The sequence below is a fragment of the Mus musculus genome, chromosome 9, assembly GCF_000001635.26.
Source record: "Mus musculus strain C57BL/6J chromosome 9, GRCm38.p6 C57BL/6J".
NCBI classification, from domain to species: Eukaryota; Metazoa; Chordata; class Mammalia; order Rodentia; family Muridae; genus Mus; species Mus musculus.
Window position 1 is genome coordinate 108,037,382 of NC_000075.6, and position 19,380 is coordinate 108,056,761.

The 19,380-nt window shown below is 51.3% G+C and overlaps 4 protein-coding genes across 17 annotated transcripts in view; 3 read left to right on the forward strand and 1 right to left on the reverse strand.

Moving 5' to 3' along the window:
- Window positions 1-11,401, forward strand: part of Ip6k1 (inositol hexaphosphate kinase 1) — a 46,135-nt gene extending 34,734 nt beyond the window's left edge. The window contains exons 4-6 of the mRNA NM_013785.2: window positions 3,524-3,705; window positions 7,344-7,519; window positions 8,082-11,401. Of these exons, the coding sequence (NP_038813.2) occupies window positions 3,524-3,705; window positions 7,344-7,519; window positions 8,082-8,591 (868 nt within the window). The 3' untranslated portion in view covers window positions 8,592-11,401. The remainder of the gene's footprint in view (window positions 1-3,523; window positions 3,706-7,343; window positions 7,520-8,081) is intronic.
- Window positions 11,402-11,857: 456 nt separating this feature from the next.
- Gmppb (GDP-mannose pyrophosphorylase B) lies at window positions 11,858-14,542 on the forward strand. Of its 3 annotated transcripts, none has more exons than XM_030244430.1 (10): window positions 11,858-11,980; window positions 12,131-12,264; window positions 12,380-12,460; window positions 12,548-12,596; window positions 12,734-12,876; window positions 13,070-13,228; window positions 13,313-13,391; window positions 13,468-13,595; window positions 13,679-13,861; window positions 13,945-14,542. In XM_030244430.1, the coding sequence occupies exons 2-10, from the start codon at window positions 12,136-12,138 to the stop codon at window positions 14,074-14,076; spliced, it is 1,083 nt and encodes a 360-aa protein (XP_030100290.1). In that variant the 5' UTR covers window positions 11,858-11,980; window positions 12,131-12,135; the 3' UTR covers window positions 14,077-14,542. The 3 variants fall into 3 exon arrangements, with proteins under 3 accessions (XP_030100290.1, NP_001344611.1, NP_808578.1); NM_001357682.1 differs by having other exon boundaries at window positions 11,883-12,039; window positions 13,945-14,539; NM_177910.4 differs by having other exon boundaries at window positions 11,883-12,264; window positions 13,945-14,539.
- Rnf123 (ring finger protein 123) overlaps window positions 14,291-19,380 on the reverse strand; it is a 28,681-nt gene continuing 23,591 nt past the window's right edge. For 10 of the 12 annotated variants that reach the window (XR_001779084.2, XM_006511879.4, XM_006511878.3 and 7 more), the window contains 7 exons: window positions 19,140-19,328; window positions 18,976-19,051; window positions 18,656-18,740; window positions 15,064-15,206; window positions 14,833-14,927; window positions 14,654-14,739; window positions 14,291-14,579 (listed from right to left, as the gene is read on the reverse strand). Coding sequence is in view for 10 of the 12 variants with exons in the window: in XM_006511879.4 (XP_006511942.1) it covers window positions 14,459-14,579; window positions 14,654-14,739; window positions 14,833-14,927; window positions 15,064-15,206; window positions 18,656-18,740; window positions 18,976-19,051; window positions 19,140-19,328 (795 nt within the window). In the remaining 2 variants the exon portion in view is untranslated. Of the gene's footprint in view, window positions 14,580-14,653; window positions 14,740-14,832; window positions 14,928-15,063; window positions 15,207-18,135; window positions 18,215-18,655; window positions 18,741-18,975; window positions 19,068-19,139; window positions 19,329-19,380 lie in introns of those variants that run through there. The other 2 variants (XR_379775.4, XM_006511883.4) reach the window with 2 other exon arrangements.
- On the forward strand, window positions 15,778-18,320 carry Amigo3 (adhesion molecule with Ig like domain 3). Its single transcript, NM_177275.4, has one exon. It carries the CDS (start codon window positions 15,999-16,001, stop codon window positions 17,523-17,525), a length of 1,527 nt encoding a protein of 508 aa, NP_796249.1. The 5' UTR covers window positions 15,778-15,998; the 3' UTR covers window positions 17,526-18,320.

Genomic DNA, 19,380 nt, shown 5'->3' on the forward strand with positions numbered 1-19,380 from the left:
TCATGTTAATTAAGAAAACCTTGTATGGTTGTGAATGTGTTTTTCCCCCATTGGGCTAAGTGTGCAACTGTGTTGGAGAGGACTGCACGTGCACACTTTAGTTATGATGAGTGTCTTGGTGTTGAGTATTCTGAGGGCTCCTGCTTGCAGAAGCTTGTCCTCCACCTCATCTCCATCTTCCACAAAGGGCTTCCTCTTGACCAACAACTGTGGGGCCTCACTCTGGCATATGGGTGACAGAACATTCCAGTCAGTAGCTAGCAATTGATTCTCTTTTTTTTTTTTTTTAAAAGATTTATTTATTTATTATATGTAAGTACACTGTAGCTGTCTTCAGACACTCCAGAAGAGGGCGTCAGATCTTGTTACAGATGGTTGTGAGCCACCATGTGGTTGCTGGGATTTGAACTCCTGACCTTCGGGAGAGCAGTCGGGTGCTCTTACCCACTGAGCCATCTCACCAGCCCCAATTGATTCTCTTTTAATAATTTTTACAGTAGGAGTTGTTTTGTTCTCCAAAGCGACAACATTTACTTAATCATTGACGAAAAAAGCCAGTGAATATCGATTTAACATCAGGGTCTGCTCAGAAGGTGCCATCCTTCACAATGACCATATTCCTATTTGACCTGTTAGCAGAGATTCTGAGTCATACCAAAGATGGAGATTATTCACCAGGGCCAGGACTATGACTCCAGAAGACTAGTAACGCCAAGTACTACAGGGCCCCCATCCAGACCTGAAACTCGTTTGAGTTTGCTGGGCAAGTGTTTCCTAAAGTGGACCTGCGTCTGCTTTTCAGAAGTGGGGAAGGGATGATAGGCTTGGCTGGATTCCTGTAGTTTAGTTTAGTTTAGTTTAGTTTAGTTTAGTTTAGGAGAAGCAAGGTCTTTGCCCAGGTCTTTTAAAAAACATCACCTAGGTGTTGCAAACGCTTAGTGCTTAGAGGAGGGGTACCATCTTCAGTACATGCTAGACCTGCTGGGTGGTGGGTATCACTCCACAGCTGGATTTCTGGAAAGGCCTGGCTTCTGGAAAGGAAGGTAACATTTGAAATGTCAGCAGTGCTCTGCCTCTGCTCTGTGCACAGACTTGCTCTACAGTCTCTAGGATGTGTGCTTCACTAGCAGGGAAGTTTCGTGAACTTGGGAGTGTGAGAAGTTGTATTGCCAGGCTCATCTGGACCTCACTATGTAGCCTCCAGCCTCTGATTCTCTTGCCTCTTATCTCCTGTCAGGATTACAGGCATGCACCACTGTGCCTGATGGGAATGAGCCCAGGACTCCAAGCATGGTAGGCAAGCAGTCTATTGACCAGCTACAGTCTTAGCCCCGTGTGTGCAGTTCTTTTGCATATATATATGCCTATATGTGAAGTTGCAGTTGGGTAATCCTCTTTTAACTGGGATTTTTTTTTCAGGCTCCCTTCCTCCGTGTGTGTGTGTGTGTGTGTGTGTGTGTGTTGGGGGTGTAAATGCATATGGAGGTCAGTAGTTGACATTACTTTTCTACCTTATTCACTGAGGCAGTTTCAGTCAAATGCACTGCTCACGTATGGCCAGGCTCCATATACTCACCATGCTCTGGGCATTTCCTGTGTATCATTCAGGGTTCTCTAGAGAAACAGAACTGATAGAACGAATGTCTATAATAAAGGTGATTTATTAGATATTAGAGTGGCTCACCAGATGTGGTTTAGTAGTTCAGTAGTTGGAGAATCCAGTACTTTTCAGTTGAGGAGATTGGATATCTGAGCTGGTTTCAGTACATGCCAGAATCCTGAGGAGTAGGCTCTGATGCTAGTGAAGGGATGAGCTTGGCGGCGGCTAGAGTCAGGCCAAGCAGGCAAAGAGCAGAAGCTTCTTTCTTCAGTGTCTTTTACACCAACTCCCAGCAGGCCGTCTGGGCCAGATTGAAGGTGGCTCTTCCCACTTAAACGATTGAAGAAAAATCCATCACAGCTATACCCAGCTGCTTGGGTTTTAGTTAATTCCTGATGCGTTCAAGTTGCAAGAATAGCCATCACATCCTGTCTTTGCGTCGTGAAGGTTGGAATTACAGCCTAGTCACCACACTCACATGGTGTGACATGGGCTCTGGGACACCAGACTCCGGTTCTCATCCTTGTGTGGTGAGGGCTTGTTGCTGGTTTGTTTTTAAATAGGAGTTCTCTGTGCTGCTCGTGCCGATTTGGTCTCAAAAGTGTTGTGGTTAAGTGGTCTGCCTCATTAGCCTTCTGAGCATCTGGGGCTACTCTGTAAGGACACCAGAGGACATTTGCAGGCCTATGTCAGCTACGTTCACAGCAGCAGTGTGCAAGGAAGGCCACTAGCCTTGGATACCCTACATAGCACTTGTTCTAGTTGTGGGTTTTGTTTTTTAAGATTTGTTCACATTTTTTTATTTTTAATTATATGTATATATGCATGTCTTTGTGTGCGTATGTATGCTTGAGTTGAGATGCCCACGAAGGACACAAGGGCATTTTATCTTCCTGGGCATAGTACAAGCAATTATGTTGGTGCTGGAAACCAAACTCCAGTCTTCTTCAAAAACTGTAGCTATGCCGGGTGTGGTGGCGCACGCCTTTAATCCCAGCATTCGGGAGGCAGAGGCAGAGGCAGGAGGATTTCTGAGTTCCAGGACAGCCTGGTCTACAAAGTGAGTTCCAGGACAGCCAGGGCTACAGAGAAACCCTGTCTGGAAAAACTTAACTAACTAACTAACTAACTAACTAAATAAATAAATAAATAAACAAACTGTAGCTACTTGTAACCACCAAGCCTCTCTCCAGTACCTAGTGTTCTTTACTTTTTCACTTTTTTTTTTTTTTTTTTTTGGTGGTGGTGTTTTGTTTTTTTGTTTGCTTTTGGAGAGGGGTCATTGTTTTATTTTTCAGACAGGGTTTTATGTAACTCTGACTGCCCTTAAACTCTCATTGTGTAGATCAGGGTGGCCTTGAACTCACTGAAATCTGCCTGCCTTTACCTCCTAAGTGCTGATATCAAAGGTGTGCACCACCTCACCTTAGCTTTTTTTTTAAACTATTTAAATTAAGTACTATTTATTATTGGGTATTTGTTGGGGACAGAGTGTGTGTGTGTGTGTGTGTGTGTGTGTGTGTGTGTGTGTGTATAATCTCCCCTTATACGTACATACATAGAGGTCAGAGAACAGGTTTGTGGAGTTAAGTCTTTCCTTCTACTGTATGGATCCTGGGGCTCCAACTCAGGTTGTCAGGTTTGTGCCCCAAGTGCCTTACCCTGTTACCAGAACCCAGAGTTTGTCCTTTTACATTAACAAATGGGAAGCGTTATCAGACGCTGTAATTGGATAAGGCTGTTTTTCAGGAACTTTTCAGAGGCCCAAGGTGCTGATTCTGTTCACTCACTTTACTTGGAGCCAGTGCCACCTGTGAGCAGGTTCTGGGTGACAGACAGGGCTTGTTCTAATTCTTCTCTACCCTGTGTCCCTAAAGGTGACTTCTCTGATCTCTTAGCGGTATGTGTGTTCTTCCTTCTTAGCTCCCAGGAGGCAAAGAGTCCAAAGGTGGAACTGCACAGCCACTCAGATGTCCCTTTCCAGATGCTAGACAGCAATAGCGGTCTGAGCTCCGAGAAGATCAGCTACAACCCCTGGAGCCTGCGCTGCCACAAGCAGCAGCTGAGCCGCATGCGCTCCGAGTCCAAGGACCGAAAACTCTACAGTATCCTTGTCCACTGAATGGCAAGACTGTTTGGTTGCTATTGTAGTTTTGGTCTGAGGACTGCATCTGGGACCCACTCAGGCCCAAGCATTTCCTCTACCACTGACCTCTTTTCCCCTTAGGCTCGAGACATAATAGTAGGTTTTATTATGAGATTTCTCTACACATACGTAATGTATTTAAATCACACTCAGATGCTTCCTCTCTGGTGTCTTGTCCACTGATTTTCCTCTTCCTGGCTAGCCTACTCTGCTTCTCTGTGTCCCAGGCAGCCTCACAGGGGCATGGGTTCCACTGGGGAAAAAAATTGCTCTCCTGTCCACCATTGACTAAGTATGAATCCTCGGGGAATGATGGGCCCAGGAGCCCAAGACATGATGTTTGTTGATAGAACTGGCCTTGCACAGGTAACGGTGCTATTGCAAGTTAAGGGTTACTGCTCCCACATCATGGATCGTGTCCTTTCTCTGACCTCATTGTTACTGATTTTTAAAGATGTATTTATTTAGCTTATGTATGAGTACAGTGTCACTGTCTTCAGACACCAGAAGAGGGCATCAGATCCCATTACAGATGGTTGTGAGCCACCATGTGGTTGCTGGGAATTGAACTCAGGACCTCTGGAAGAGCAGTCAATCGATGCTCTTAACTGCTGAGCCATCTCTCCAGCCCTCATTATTGTTATTATTTTTTAATGGCTTTTGTTTTGATTTGTTTTGTTTTTTCAAGACAGGGTTTCTCTGTGTAATCCTGGCTGTCCTGGAACTCATTTTGTAGACCAGGCTGGCCTTGAACTCAGAGATCCACCTGTCTCTGCCTCTCTGTTTATTGCTGGGATTAAAGATGTGCACCACTGTTGCCTGACCTTAAAATGAGGTTCTATTCTTTGATAGTTTCATGTGTGTGTGCTCACACCCACATTCTGTTCCCTTATCCCTCTCCTACTGGAACCTGTGCCCCTGTTTCATTTAAAACAAAAGAAAACCAAAAGAAACCTATTGAATTAAGGAGAATGTTGGCATATTCGTGGATTTGGGCCATATACTAAATTAGGGTAACTTAGTGGCAGCGATATCCCTGTGAAAAATGACTCCCCTGCCCTAGCAGCCTTTACCAGTAGCCTTTCAGCTTCATGAGGATAAGGCCTTGTGCCTTGGTCCCATTCTTGCTGGAATGCTGATGGGCCATGCCTGCCATAGCATGTGCCCCTCCCTTACCCAGGCTGCATTGTAGACACGCTCAGTTTTGTCCAGGTCTTGTGCAAGTCATGTCAGTCACCACAGCTGCTGTGTGTCTGACTGTAGTGAGCACACTGTGGTCAGAGACAGTGTTGTGCATATTCCTTCCTGTCCTCCATGATGCCCCCTAGCCTTAGAAGGAGTGATACAGCTGTCCCACTTGTGGCTGGACATTGGACGCTTGTTCATTCTCTCCAAGATAGATTTTTAAGTCTAGTACTTCCTGAAAATTTCTGTTGAGAATATTAGAATTTGATTTCCTCACTTTTTTATAATAATGCTGCAAAGATGTCTTTCTTATTTCTTAGGTCTGGATGAGTTACTACACTAAGGCCTTGGCTTACTAATGGTGGCAGAGATGTGACCAGATGTTCTTTGGGCTATTGTGTGCATAGAAAGCAATACTAACACTAGATGTGGTGATGTTCCCACTGCAGTCGGGAGCCAGTAGTTCAGTGTCATCCTTGTGTTCTCCAGTCTGTTAAAGACTATCCTAGGACCATGAGACTGTCAAAATACAGACTGTGGAGGCACCTGAGCCAGTAATGTGCCTGCTCTGTGAGCCTGAAGATCTGCAGAGCTCAAAAAAAGCCAGGCTATGCCTGTAACTACAGCACTGAGAGTGTAGAGACAAAGAGACAGGTTCCTGAAGCTCACTGTCTCAAAAAATAAAGATAGAGTCCAATGGAGAAGAGTCACCTGATGATGTCCTCTGCCCTTCACATATGTGTATCCACACACCCACTACAACAAGTATACACCACACATACACCATAACATGCCTACTCCAAAATTAAAAAAATAGAGATCAGTGGGTATCTTGTATACATATTATGGAAAATTATATAGACCATCAGCGGCTATACAAGGAATTCTCTGTCTCTCTCTCTCTCTCTCTTGTCTTTCTCTCATCCTGGTTATCCTGGAACTCACTATGTAGACCTTGCTGGCAATCTAGGAATTGAATCCAAAAGCAACAAGTGTTCTAAACTGCTCAGCTACTTCTCCAGCTCCAAGGAATAAGATTGTGATATATTTTATGATTTGGGTGAATCTTGAAATCATTTTACTAGGCCTGAAATAAAAGGATTAATGCTGGAAATATCCAGTAAAGTGAGCCGCCTCCAGTAGACAGATTTCTAGACACAGGGTAGAGGTCTCCTGAAGCTCGCCCTCAGTGGGCGGAGCTTCAGCGTAGGGAGGTGGACTGAAGCCTGATGGGCATGCTTGTGTGGTGAAAGGGCAGTTCCCTTCTGCTTGCTTTCCTGGAGGTAGGCACTCTCCAGCCCAGGCTGACCTCACAGAGGTCTGCATGCCTCTGCCTCTAGAATGCTGCTGTTAAAGGTGTGTGCCACAGTGCCCAGTCCCATTTTTAATTTAATTTTTGTACTTTGGAGACAGGATTTGAATATGTAGTTCTAAGCTAGCCTACAACTCACTATATGTAGAACAGGCTGGCTTCAGACCTACAGAGATCTACCTGCCTGTCTTGTGTGGGTATGAGTGCTGGGATAAAGGTTGTGTGCCACCAACTACGGGCTCTAAGATTTTATGGGATAGATATTCCAAAATTTGTTAAAGTCAGTGATTTGAAACTGCCGTTTAAGAACTTGTGAGGGGGCAGGCAGTGGTGGCGCACAACTTTAATCCCAGCACTTGGGAGGCAGAGGCAGGCGGATTTCTGAGTTCGAGGCCAGCCTGGTCTACAGAGTGAGTTCCAGGACAGCCAGGGCTACACAGAGAGACCCTGTCTTGGAAAAAAAAAAAAAAAGAGAAAGAAAAAAGAACTTGTGAGGGAGTGGAGCAATGGTGGAGCACACCTTTAATCCCAGTACTCAGAAGACAGAGACAAAACAAGAAACAGAAAAGAAAAAACAGGGCTGGTGAGATGGCTCAATGGATAAGAGCACCTGACTGCTCTTCCGAAGGTCCGGAGTTCAAATCCCAGCAACCACATGGTGGCTCACAACCATCTGTAATGAGATCTGACTCCCTCTTCTGGAGTGTCTGAAGACAGCTATAGTGTATTTACATATAATAAATAAATAAATAAATAAATAAATATTTTTAAAAGAAGAAAGACAAAACAGAAACAAAACAAGATTTTGTGAGACATGTACAGTTTATACTGGACTAGAATGTCACTTTTTTTTTTTTTTTTTTTTTTTTTTTTTTTTCCTGAGACAGGGTTTCTCTATATAGCCTTGGCTGTCCTGGAACTCACTCTGTAGACCAGGCTTGCCTCAAAAATCCACCTGCCTCTGACCCCCAAGTGCTGGGATTAAAGGTGTGCGTCACCACCGCCAGGCAGAATGTCACTTTTATAGAAAGTTTTAATTGTGCTTTTCTGGGTGGAGCTGACTTGGAGTGTGGTTGCCATTCTTCTTGACTCTGGCCCAGAGTTCCTCCTGCTTGAGAACGTGGTACACCACTTCAAGTACCCCTGTGTGCTGGACTTGAAGATGGGTACCCGGCAGCATGGCGATGATGCTTCAGCTGAAAAGGCTGCCCGGCAGATGAGGAAGTGTGAGCAGAGCACGTCGGCCACGCTGGGGGTCAGGGTCTGTGGCATGCAGGTGAGTCACCACTGCTGAGAGCCCAGGTGCTGCCGAGGGCATGGTTTAGGTTGTGCCCATACCTGCCTGCCTGACACCTGTGCTCTCCTGGCCTGCACTGTTCCAGAGTCTCCTCCTAAAAGGTGAGTCACCCGCAGGGTGCTGAGCTTGGTTTTGCAGGTGGGTTCACTGAGCCCTGCTGACCTCACTGACTGTGGCAGAGCTCCATGTGCAGGCTCACTGAGAGCCTGTTACCCTGTCATGGGGGAAAGTAAGGCTTGTCTGTCAGCAGTATTCCCAGTTAGAGTCTAGCTTGGAGGCAGGCTTCTAAAGTGATGGCAATAGGCCTGGTGTTGGCTTTCACAGCTCCATGACTGGAAAACCTGGGGTGAATGTGGCCTCCCTGCTCCAGTAGGAGGAGCTGAAGAGCTCAGGTTGGTCAGAGTGCCTTCCAGATTGGTTTGGTTGTTTGGTTGGTTGGGGGTTGGTTTTTTTTTTTTTTTTTTTTTTTGGTTGGGGGGGCTACTTTGTGGCCATCAGACCTTCCTGGTTCTCAACCTTGTTTTGTCTCCTGGGATTTCAGGTGTACCAGCTGGACACAGGTCATTACCTCTGCAGGAATAAGTACTATGGCCGTGGACTCTCCATCGAGGGCTTCCGCAATGCGCTCTATCAGTACCTGCACAATGGCTTGGACCTTCGACGTGACCTTTTTGAGCCAATCCTGAGCAAACTGCGGGGCCTCAAAGCCGTACTGGAGCGGCAGGCCTCCTACCGCTTCTACTCCAGCTCCCTGCTTGTCATCTATGATGGCAAGGAGTGCCGGTCTGAGCTACGTCTCAAGCACGTGGACATGGGGCTCCCTGAGGTGCCACCACCCTGTGGCCCCAGCACCAGTCCTAGCAGCACCAGTCTTGAGGCTGGCCCCTCTTCTCCGCCCAAGGTGGATGTTCGCATGATTGACTTTGCACACAGCACATTCAAGGGCTTCCGGGATGACCCCACTGTTCACGATGGGCCAGACAGAGGCTATGTGTTTGGCTTGGAGAATCTTATCAGCATCATGGAGCAGATGCGGGATGAGAACCAGTAGGCCCTGTGCTGGGCCTAGGACCCCCCTCCTCTCCACCCACAGGCAGGGACCATTGCTCTGAACTTGCTGTGAGGACACACAGACTTGCTTTTAAAGGGTTATATTTCTCTTTGGTGTAAACTAAAAGAAATGTTTTTAGCTGTAGCCTGGAATCCATATATATAAAGTAGAGGAGGGCAGAACATTTGTCCTCTCAGCCAGGCTCCTTAGCTCTGTGGCTGTGACTGCTGTGTCCAGGCTGTCTCAGGAAGGAAGAGGTGGCCCCAGTGGGCTTGACAGCAAAGAGAATGAATGCCTTGAACTTTGGTCTCCCTTGCCTAAGGCGTTTGGGATCTGTGGCTGTGGGGCTCTGCTGATGGTGAGGTGAAGCCCTCGGCTGGCACACGGTCTCCATGCCCAATCATCCCTTATTTCCCAGAACTGGGGAAGGTTAAGTGCCCACGTCCTGAGGGCCATCTTAGTTTCGTGCCAGTGCTGTAACAGATGCCTCAGGGCATTAGAGGGCTAGCTGCACAGACGGACTCACCCTTGGGTCTGATTTTGGCATGGGGCTAGATCGGTGAAACTGAGCTAAGGCCAACTCAGCAGAGGGCAGGCCCTGGGCTCCCTAGGCACCCACTGGCATGTAACCCTGTTCCTCTCTCCACAACTCGAGCCAGCCTCTTGCTGGGATCCCTGACCTAAGGAGGCCTCATAGCCTCCTATCCCACTAAGATGGGCACAGCTGTTTGCTGAGGAGAGCCAGTGTCCCAGGAGGCCTAAGGGCGGGACTTTAGTGGCTCTGGCCCAGACAGTATTTGCAGTTCTGGGCTCTGGGTGGCATCCCTTCCTCACCTGGGGCAGCTGTGCTGCTTGTGGGTGGGCTGCTGCTCCCAGGGCTCAGGAACCGTGGTCCGCTCAGGGTCTTGTCTTCTCCAGGCCAAGCTCAAGGCAGCAGCCCTGTATGTGGTGCTCCAGGCTCTAGGCCTGGAGGGAGAACTTTAAACTTGTTTGCTTTTAGGGACATAGGGCCCTGGGCACAGGTGCCCAGCGTCTGCTGAGAGCTTTGATTAATCCTGGGGTTTGTCAGTAAGTCCATTTGTCCACCTGCTAGCCCCTGTCTCATGGTGAGCTTTCTGGAGTATAGCCTTGTTGGTTAGTATATATTGATTTCCTTCATGCTTCCCCCAGCAGTCTTCTCCTTTCCTTTTCTGAGGTGAGTCTGCTCCTGTGCCCCTCCTCAGCAGGTTCTGCTGTTACAAACCTGGTGGCCAAATGATTCATAGTGGTGTTTACCTGCTAGCCCAGTGGCCTTCTTGTGGGCCTGGGGTATGGCCTTCAGCACCAACGGTGGGTAATGAAGGCTCAGGGTTGACCCTGACCTATTGCTTTTATTTCTGCTACCAGTCCTTTCATGGTAGAGACCTGCTGCTGCCTGTAACATAGTGTCCGACAGGTTACACTACACCAATCATTGCCAAGGTGAGCAACAGTCTCCAAGTCTATCACTTCTAACATGTCTCTGTTTTGGCATTTGAAGGTAATCCTGCCAACCTTTGAGAGAAACTGTTAACGAATGGCATAATTTCCAGGTTCTTAGAGATGCAGCCTCTGAAAAGGGTTCTGTGACGGATCCAAGTCAGTCTTCTGACCCTGGTGCCATTGGTGGGCAGGTTCCCATTCCTTAGGGCCGGGAGGCACGGCTTGGCCCATCTCTGCTTACTAACACCTGTCTTCTGTCCAGTAGTAGTGTTGCTTGTGCCATGCAGGCAGCAAGTGTTAATTAGCGTGGACACCTTTTCTTTGGCAGGATAGAGGTCAAGAGAGGAGTTTGGGGCCAGCAGAGACCTCCTAGGAATGTGCTGTACTTCCGATTTACCAGATTTTGGGAGGTGCTGCCCCCATTCTGCTGCTTCTCAAGTAGCAAGGGAGTTGGTAGGCACTGCTCCTGCCACTGCAAGCGAGGAAAGGCTGGGATTTGCCGCTGCTCAAGGGCAGGGCCTCACTTTTCAGCACTTTTGATATCTGGAGGCCCAGCTCTGTTATCTGATAGGTGGTGGCAAGTGTGTGCGAACACTTTTACCACTGCTCTTCTGCCTGTCCCAGGCTAGAGCCCTGTCTTTTTCCTGACAGGTCCTGCCTTCCCAATCATCAATTTGGGACCAAAGTGCAACTAGGGATCATGGGTTGGGAGCTCACATTACCCCTTTCCATTGTATTTCCCGGGCCAAGCCCATACCAGCCCGGGGAGATGGGTGGGAGTGAAATGGGATGGGTGCTGCTGGAAGAGGAAGGGACCAGTAGAGCAATGTCCTTGCCTGGGATTCTACCCCTCTCAGCTGTGGGCCGTGCAGTGGTGTGGGGATTCATTCTCTCCTAGGGGCAAGGGACCTGGGCTCGGACAGTATCCGTTCAGTATCCGCTGCTCATTCGCTCACATCTGGCCACGTGCACGTTCCCTAGATGCAAACTGCTTTGAACTTTACAGCTATATAAGTTGGTTGTGTGTGTGTGCTCATTTTAAAAACTACATTTTAACGAGGAAAAAGGAGAACCTGGGGAAATTTCCTTTGCTTCTGTGGAGGAAATGTAAGACTTGGAATTCTGGAAATTGTTATCTGCTCCTCTTTCCTGGAAGCTACACACCCTAAGACCTGCGCCTGGATGCATACGTGGCTCCACTGGCGCTTAGGCGCGCTTGCATTTTCCCCAGGTCTTCTGTGTGGTGGAGAGGAGTGCTTGGCCCAAGCCGGCCCTTTTCTGTACACCCAGCGCTATCCGCCCGCTTGTGTCTGGTCGTATACGTCAAAATAAAGCCTCTAGAAACTGAACTCTGTCCAAGTCTGTGTGAAAACTTCATCGCCTCCGGTTGGGCCGACATGGCTAGTCTAGGGATCGGGCTGAGCTGGGTCGGGACAGGTGCAGCGGGACAGTGCTGACACTGGGGGTGGGGGGTCGGGGGAGGCAGCACGGGAGGGGTTGGATATAGGGGTCAGAGCAAGTGTTGAGGGGCGGGGTCATCAGGGCGAACCTGGAGTGGCCTTTGGGGGGGTAGGCGGCGTCGGCGGGGCGGGGCGGGGCGGGGCGGGGCAGATGGCAGCTGCCGCGTGGCGGACTGGGTTCCGATAGGAAGCTAAGCCTCCTCTTTCGGTTCCGCCTTTAGATCCGCCAATGGGCATCTGACTCGCGAGTTCTCCGGGTCCCCATGGCAGCCCAGGGCGTTGGAAATCTAATTGGCTACGTCCGCCGCAGCGTAAAGTCTGACGCTCGGCTGCGGGCGGCCCTGCCACGTAGATTGGCTCTCCCTGTTACGTCACTGGCTGCGCCGCCTCCGGCCGGAACTCCGGACCAGCCGGTCTCCAACCAGTTCCTCGTCTTCTGTTCTGGCTGATCCTGGACCCCACATCAGGGTAGAGCAGGGGGGCGAGGTGACACCAGAGTTGGTCAGTCTAGTTGGTGAAACGTGCAGGTCAGGGCACGGCGTTGGGAGTGCGCGGCAGGGGTCGGTCAGGCGGCCTGTAAGTACTTTGGACCGATAGATCCACTTCTAACATCTGCAGACGCCATGAAGGCACTGATCTTGGTGGGAGGGTATGGGACACGGTTGCGGCCGCTGACGTTGAGCACTCCGAAGCCATTGGTGGACTTCTGCAATAAGCCCATCTTGCTGCATCAAGTGGAGGCGCTTGCTGCGGTAAGGCCGTGGGTCTGTTATGGCGGGAAGAGGGATGGATAGTGACTGGGAGGCCAGGGGTGGTCATACCTTGTGACTGAGCCAGTCAACTAGCACACCTTATTGTGTCTGACAGGCAGGTGTGGACCACGTGATCCTGGCAGTGAGCTACATGTCACAGATGTTGGAGAAGGAAATGAAGGCACAAGAGCAAAGGGTGAGGCATGGACTTAGCCCTTTCTTTAGGTCCCTGGGGCTCTTACCATTGGAGGAGGAACATAACCAGATGGCTTCTTCTTTCCAGCTTGGAATCCGAATCTCTATGTCTCATGAAGAGGAGCCTTTGGGGACAGGTCAGTATAAGGAAGGCCCTTGGGCAAACTTTAGGGCCAGCAAAGAGGTATCCAATCTGGGCGGATGGGTGGGGCCTCTGGAGTCTGGACCTAGGCCCCTAGCAAGGTGGTAACTTATGACTTGTCCCCTTCTCTAGCTGGGCCTCTGGCGTTGGCCCGAGACCTACTATCTGAGACTGCCGACCCTTTCTTCGTTCTCAACAGTGATGTGATATGTGATTTCCCCTTCCAAGCCATGGTGCAGTTTCATCGGCACCATGGCCAAGAGGGCTCCATCTTGGTAAGAGAAGATTTCCTCTGACATTCCCACCCTCACATGGAGTCTTTCCTGACCCCTGGTCTTAAACTCTGTTTTGCTACAAAGCTATGCAGAATGTCTTTGGGGGAGAGCCTTTGAGATGTGGGATAGGCATATTTATCAAGAGTAAAGAAAACTGGACTAGGCCTAAGGTACCCTCCACCTCTATATTCAGGTTACCAAGGTGGAAGAGCCTTCCAAGTATGGTGTGGTGGTATGTGAGGCTGACACAGGCCGCATCCACCGTTTTGTTGAGAAGCCACAGGTGTTTGTGTCCAATAAGATCAACGCAGGCATGTACATCCTGAGCCCTGCTGTGCTGCAGCGCATCCAGGTGTGTAGGAGAGAACTGCTGGGCGGGCTGGGGTGGAGCAGGCCTCTGCTGTGTGGCCTGCTCACAAATTGCCCACTTCCACAGCTGAAGCCTACATCCATTGAGAAGGAGATCTTCCCAGTTATGGCCAAGGAGGGGCAGCTATATGCCATGGAGCTGCAGGGTGAGGTAGAGGCCATAGGGTGTGGGGTAGTCAGTGTGTGGCTAGGCAGAGCCCTCTGACCCATCTCTCTGTACAGGCTTCTGGATGGACATTGGACAGCCCAAGGATTTCCTCACTGGCATGTGCCTCTTCCTACAATCGCTGAGACAGAAGCATCCAGAGAGACTGTACTCAGGCCCTGGCATTGTGGGGAATGTACTTGTGGTGAGGCCCTTGTCCAGCCTGTCGCTAATCTTTTCAGATTTGGGAGACAAATGACCCACTCTTGCTTTCCTCAACACTCTCAGGACCCAAGTGCCCGTATCGGTCAGAACTGCAGCATTGGCCCCAATGTAAGCCTGGGTCCTGGTGTGGTGGTGGAGGATGGTGTGTGCATCCGGCGATGCACAGTGCTTCGTGATGCTCACATCCGCTCCCATTCCTGGCTTGAGTCATGCATCGTGGGCTGGCGCTGCCGTGTGGGCCAATGGGTAAGTCTATGAGCTGGGCTGGGCAGGCACAGGAGCAGGGGAATATGTGTGCCCCATTAACAAGGCTTATCCCCCACCTCCAGGTGCGCATGGAGAATGTAACAGTGCTGGGTGAAGATGTCATAGTTAATGATGAACTGTACCTCAATGGAGCCAGCGTGCTGCCCCACAAGTCTATCGGGGAGTCAGTACCAGAACCTCGTATTATCATGTGAAGGATATGGAGGGCTGGCCAAGCATCCACTTTGCCATCAGCAGGGTAGGACTCAATGCTTCACGAGGCCCTGGACTTGGTGCCATTTGTCTAGGGAGGAGTGGATGACTCTGAAGCTGTCGGACTTCTGCCTTCTGGTGGGGACAGACATGGACAGGACCCTGCTGGGTGTAACCCACAAGCCCCCACTCCCTCAAGAAGAGCGGGCCCAGGGCTGTTTGGAATAATAATTTAATGCTCACTGTAGCCTGGACTGGAAGTCAAGCTCAGGCTCCCACCAGCGAGGCTACACACAGGCAGATGGGTGGGTGGAAGTGGTAAGAGTGAGGGTGATGGGTAAACAGGGCCCGGTCTGCGGCTGATGGCGGAGCTTCCAGGATGGCCTAGGCAGCTGAGGACATGGCGCTTGTGTTGGCTGCCTTGTCCCAGTCCTCTACAGATACAATGGTGGCTTTGCAGAAGAAGCAGTCCTTGTTGTTCATCAGGTGCTGGTTGATGCAGGCTCTACAAGAGGGGAGGGAAGGAGTGCTACCTCGTGCGTCCTAATTTGCCTCCCCAAGTCCATGGGGCCCACTTACTTGCAGGATTTGTGACCACAAGGCTGGAACACAGCAGAGATGGGGTGGGCGTAGCAGATTGGGCAGAGGTCCTCTTCATTGGTGGGCTACAGGGCAGAGTGGAGGAGTTGGGCTGGGATCCTTACCCCTGTCCTGGTGTTTACAGATTAGTAAAACGGCCTCTGTTATGCCACACTCACCAGGGAGGCGGCGGCCGCCTGGGCAGATGCAGCGGTCAGGTGAGCCAGCATCTGTTCCACCTGGGCCAGCTCCTCAGCGCTGATATAATCTGTATCTGCATCAGTAGTAGGTAGCATCAGGGCCCCTGTCGTCTGAGAACTCAGTGCCTCTTGAATACTCCCAGGCAGGGAATTTGCTATTGAGGATCCTGAAACTCTTCCCTGACCTGACCCACCCGCTGGTTCACTTACAACTCTGTAGAGAGAAGCGTTTCCGGTCAGGGGCAGGCAAGGTAGTGCCAGGTGCTAGGGGCTCTGGCTGCCCCAGGAGATAGCATATGGAACGAAGCTGGAAGCAGGGATCAGCCAGGAGCACAGAGGTGGCTTGCTCTGTCCTAGGTAGGGGAGGGTGCATAGGTCGTAGGAAGGCTTTGAGCCTGTGTGAACATTTTCTCCACGTGGGACAGATGAATATCCAGAGGCCTCGCTCATTATTATGCCTCCACTCTCCCCCCTATTACTTACCAACCCTCCCAGGTGTTTGGTCCCACATGACCTGAATACCAGTTTAAAGAGAAGGGTGCTATTGATAAAAAGGTGCTTGCTACCAGCTATGGTAACTTGGGTCTGATCCCCAGAACCTCACAAGTCGTCGTCCGACGTCTGCACGAATGCTCACATACACAGACATAAGTAAATCTAAGAGAGCAGCAAGGACTCCACCTACCCCATTACACACCAATCCTCTGAGGGCTGAAGGCATTCTCCCCTAAGTCCTTTTGCTCTTCAAGAGGGAAGTCAGGCTTCCAGCCAAGCAGACTGGGACACTGGGGCCCTCTGGTGGCCACACTGGCTTTTTAAGTGCCAAGAGATGTGGCTGCTCCGCCCCTTAACAGCAGGAGCCAATGGGAACTTAGGTCCCCGCCCCTGAGCGGTCATTTCCTAGCTAGTACTTAGAATCCAGTCAGAAAGCTCTTGGAGAAGCTAGAAGAAGGGCTGCGGGCCCCACCTCACAACCCAGACCAGAAGAGCAGGAGAAGCCGGCTGGGCAGGGGGAGCCAGCGTTGTGCCTCTCGAGCCATGGGCCATAGGGAACCACAATCCGCAAGCCTGTGCAGAAGTAGGTGAGTCTTGGAGCTGTTGACCTGCACTGAGCTGTCCCCATATCTTCCCTGGTAGTCACTGGCATGGCCTGGCTAGTGCTATCAGGTATACTACTATGCATGTTGGGTGCTGGATTGGGCACTTCAGACTTGGAGGATGTTCTGCCTCCTGCTCCCCACAACTGCCCCGATATATGCATCTGTGCTGCCGATGTGTTGAGCTGTGCGGGCCGTGGGTTACAGGACTTGCCGGTAGCACTGCCTACCACTGCTGCAGAACTCGATTTGAGCCACAACGCACTCAAACGCCTGCACCCGGGGTGGTTAGCGCCCCTCTCCCGGCTGCGTGCCTTGCACCTAGGCTATAATAAGCTGGAAGTCCTGGGCCATGGTGCGTTCACCAATGCCAGTGGCCTGAGGACACTTGACCTGTCCTCTAATATGTTAAGGATGCTCCATACCCATGACCTGGATGGCCTGGAGGAGCTGGAGAAGTTACTTCTGTTCAATAACAGCCTGATGCACTTGGACCTGGATGCCTTCCAGGGCCTGCGCATGCTTAGCCACCTCTATCTCAGCTGCAACGAGCTCTCCTCTTTCTCTTTCAACCACTTGCACGGTCTGGGGTTAACCCGCCTGCGGACTCTGGACCTCTCCTCCAACTGGCTGAAACATATCTCCATCCCTGAGTTGGCTGCACTGCCAACTTATCTCAAGAACAGGCTCTACCTGCACAACAACCCGCTGCCCTGTGACTGCAGCCTCTACCACCTGCTCCGGCGCTGGCACCAGCGGGGCCTGAGTGCCCTGCATGATTTTGAACGCGAGTACACATGCTTGGTCTTTAAGGTGTCAGAGTCCCGAGTGCGCTTTTTTGAGCACAGCCGGGTCTTCAAGAACTGCTCTGTGGCTGCAGCTCCAGGCTTAGAGCTGCCTGAAGAGCAGCTGCACGCGCAGGTGGGCCAGTCCCTGAGGCTCTTCTGCAACACCAGTGTGCCTGCCACTCGGGTGGCCTGGGTCTCCCCGAAGAATGAGCTGCTTGTGGCGCCAGCCTCTCAGGATGGTAGCATCGCTGTGTTGGCTGATGGCAGCTTAGCCATAGGCAGGGTGCAAGAGCAGCACGCAGGCGTCTTTGTGTGCCTGGCCAGTGGGCCCCGCCTGCACCACAACCAGACACTTGAGTACAATGTGAGTGTGCAAAAGGCTCGCCCCGAGCCAGAGACTTTCAACACAGGCTTTACCACCCTGCTGGGCTGTATTGTGGGCCTGGTGCTGGTGTTGCTCTACTTGTTTGCACCACCCTGTCGTGGCTGCTGTCACTGCTGTCAGCGGGCCTGCCGCAACCGTTGCTGGCCCCGGGCATCCAGTCCACTCCAGGAGCTGAGCGCACAGTCCTCCATGCTTAGCACTACGCCACCAGATGCACCCAGCCGCAAGGCCAGTGTCCACAAGCATGTGGTCTTCCTGGAGCCGGGCAAGAAGGGCCTCAATGGCCGTGTGCAGCTCGCAGTAGCTGAAGACTTCGATCTGTGCAACCCCATGGGCTTGCAACTCAAGGCTGGCTCTGAATCAGCCAGTTCCACGGGCTCAGAGGGTCTCGTGATGAGCTAGACTGCCTGAGATCTCCTGCTGCTTGCCCTGCTTGCTGCTGCAGTCTAAAGAACTGACCTGCTGGTGGGGCGTGCTGTGCCTGGTCCCACAACTGCATGTGAGCCTTGATCCTACTGTAACAGTTCTAACACTAGCTCAGGACAAGGTCTCAGACTACTAGAGCCTGCTTCCCCTAGGACCACAGAGTGACCAAATGTCCCATTAACATTACAGACTAAGCCAATCTGATAAAAGCCCTGGCATCAGAGTCTGGGGACCACCCCCAGGAGTTAATGCAGATGTCAGGGTGTGGTATAGAAGAGTCAAGCATACCACACTTCCCCTCCCTGCCCGGAGGGAACTGGCAGCTCAGAAGATCCAGCTTCCACTCTGAGATGGAAGGAGGAAATGAGCCTTCCCTGTACTGAAAGAGGACCCAGTCTGCTGCCACCCAGCCTCCTGAAAGCTTTGCAACTCCTGTGGAGTCTGGTGGGCATACACACCTACAGGACCCTCCTACAGAGTAGCCCTGCTGTCTTCAGCTACAGGCAGACCCAATCCCTAAGGCTCACAACCCAGCAGGAAAAAGCATAGATAGGTGACTAACCTGGGACTCTTGTCTTTGGAGAGCAGGAGGCCTCTCAAGAGCTGGCACTCATCTCAACCTAATGGCTAAACAGAGCCCTCAGGGCATGCGCCCTGCACACCCACTGGGGTGGGTGTGGAAGACGGTCAGTGCCTGCCCAATGATGAGCTGGCAGCACTGTGCTGTCTGACTGCTATGACATTTTGTAATAAAAGTGGTACATGATCATCGCTGGGCCTTCCCAGATGGATCCCCTTGTGTGCTCAGCTCTTGATCCAGCAGGATGGCCCTGGCCATCAGAGAATAGCACATCTTCCAAGTTTGGGGATTTAGGCCCCTGCAAGGGATGTGGCTGAAAAAGCCCTCCTACCCAGCCAAAGCAGCTGCTATTGACACCCGGTTAAGCAGTTTACACATCACCAGTTACTCTTTGCCTCAGTGTCCCAAACTAGACTCTGAAGTTCATTCTGAGACAAGGAAACAGGTACCATGAGGCTCTGCCCTACCAGCCCCTCCTCAAAATGCACACCCAGTTCCCAGGAGGCCAGCAGTCCCCAACACTCACTCTGAGGTTGGGCCGTGCACCAGGAGGCGTACCAGGATGCCAGTCACTGCCACCAGGATAGGGTAGTGGTCCACACTCTCCAGCCCTAAGGGGAGGGAAGGAAGATGAAGTGGTTCCACTTACGCAGTTGCTTCTGCGGCAGAGGCTTCAGGCCTGGCTGACACCACTGACCTTTGCCCCTGTTTTTCCTACTTAAGGCAAGCTGAGGCTGGGGGTGCACAGCAGGGCTGTGCTGGTCCTGAATGGGGACTCTAGCGTGAGCTCCTGGCAGAGAAGCTAAGGCCTGGGTGTGCTGAGGTGCGGGACATCTAGATCCTTACCAGGTAGCCGTAGGGTAACTACACGGTCAAACAGGTTCCTCTCAGCTGTCACCCGGTTCAGCACCTGGTTCAGCAGCTGTGAGGGCAGAAGCCTATTGGTGGATGGGCAGGCGCACCACCTGAGTGATCCCCAGGGTCCCCCCTCCTTGTCCTGATGGACACACCTGTGCCAGACGCCGAAGCAGCATCTCAGAGGTAGGGCGGGACCAGTCAAGGAATATTTCAGGTACCAGCGTGATGGTCATTTCCAAGACGCGCAACAAGCTGACCGACAGGTCAAAGCAGGTGGCACAGACCTTGAGCTGTCGGCTGTCCACAAAGTTCCGCTCCAGGCGTTCAGCAGCCTGTTGAATCTAAACCACCGGCAGGTAGCCAGGAAGCAGTCAGAAGCCTTGCCACTGGGGA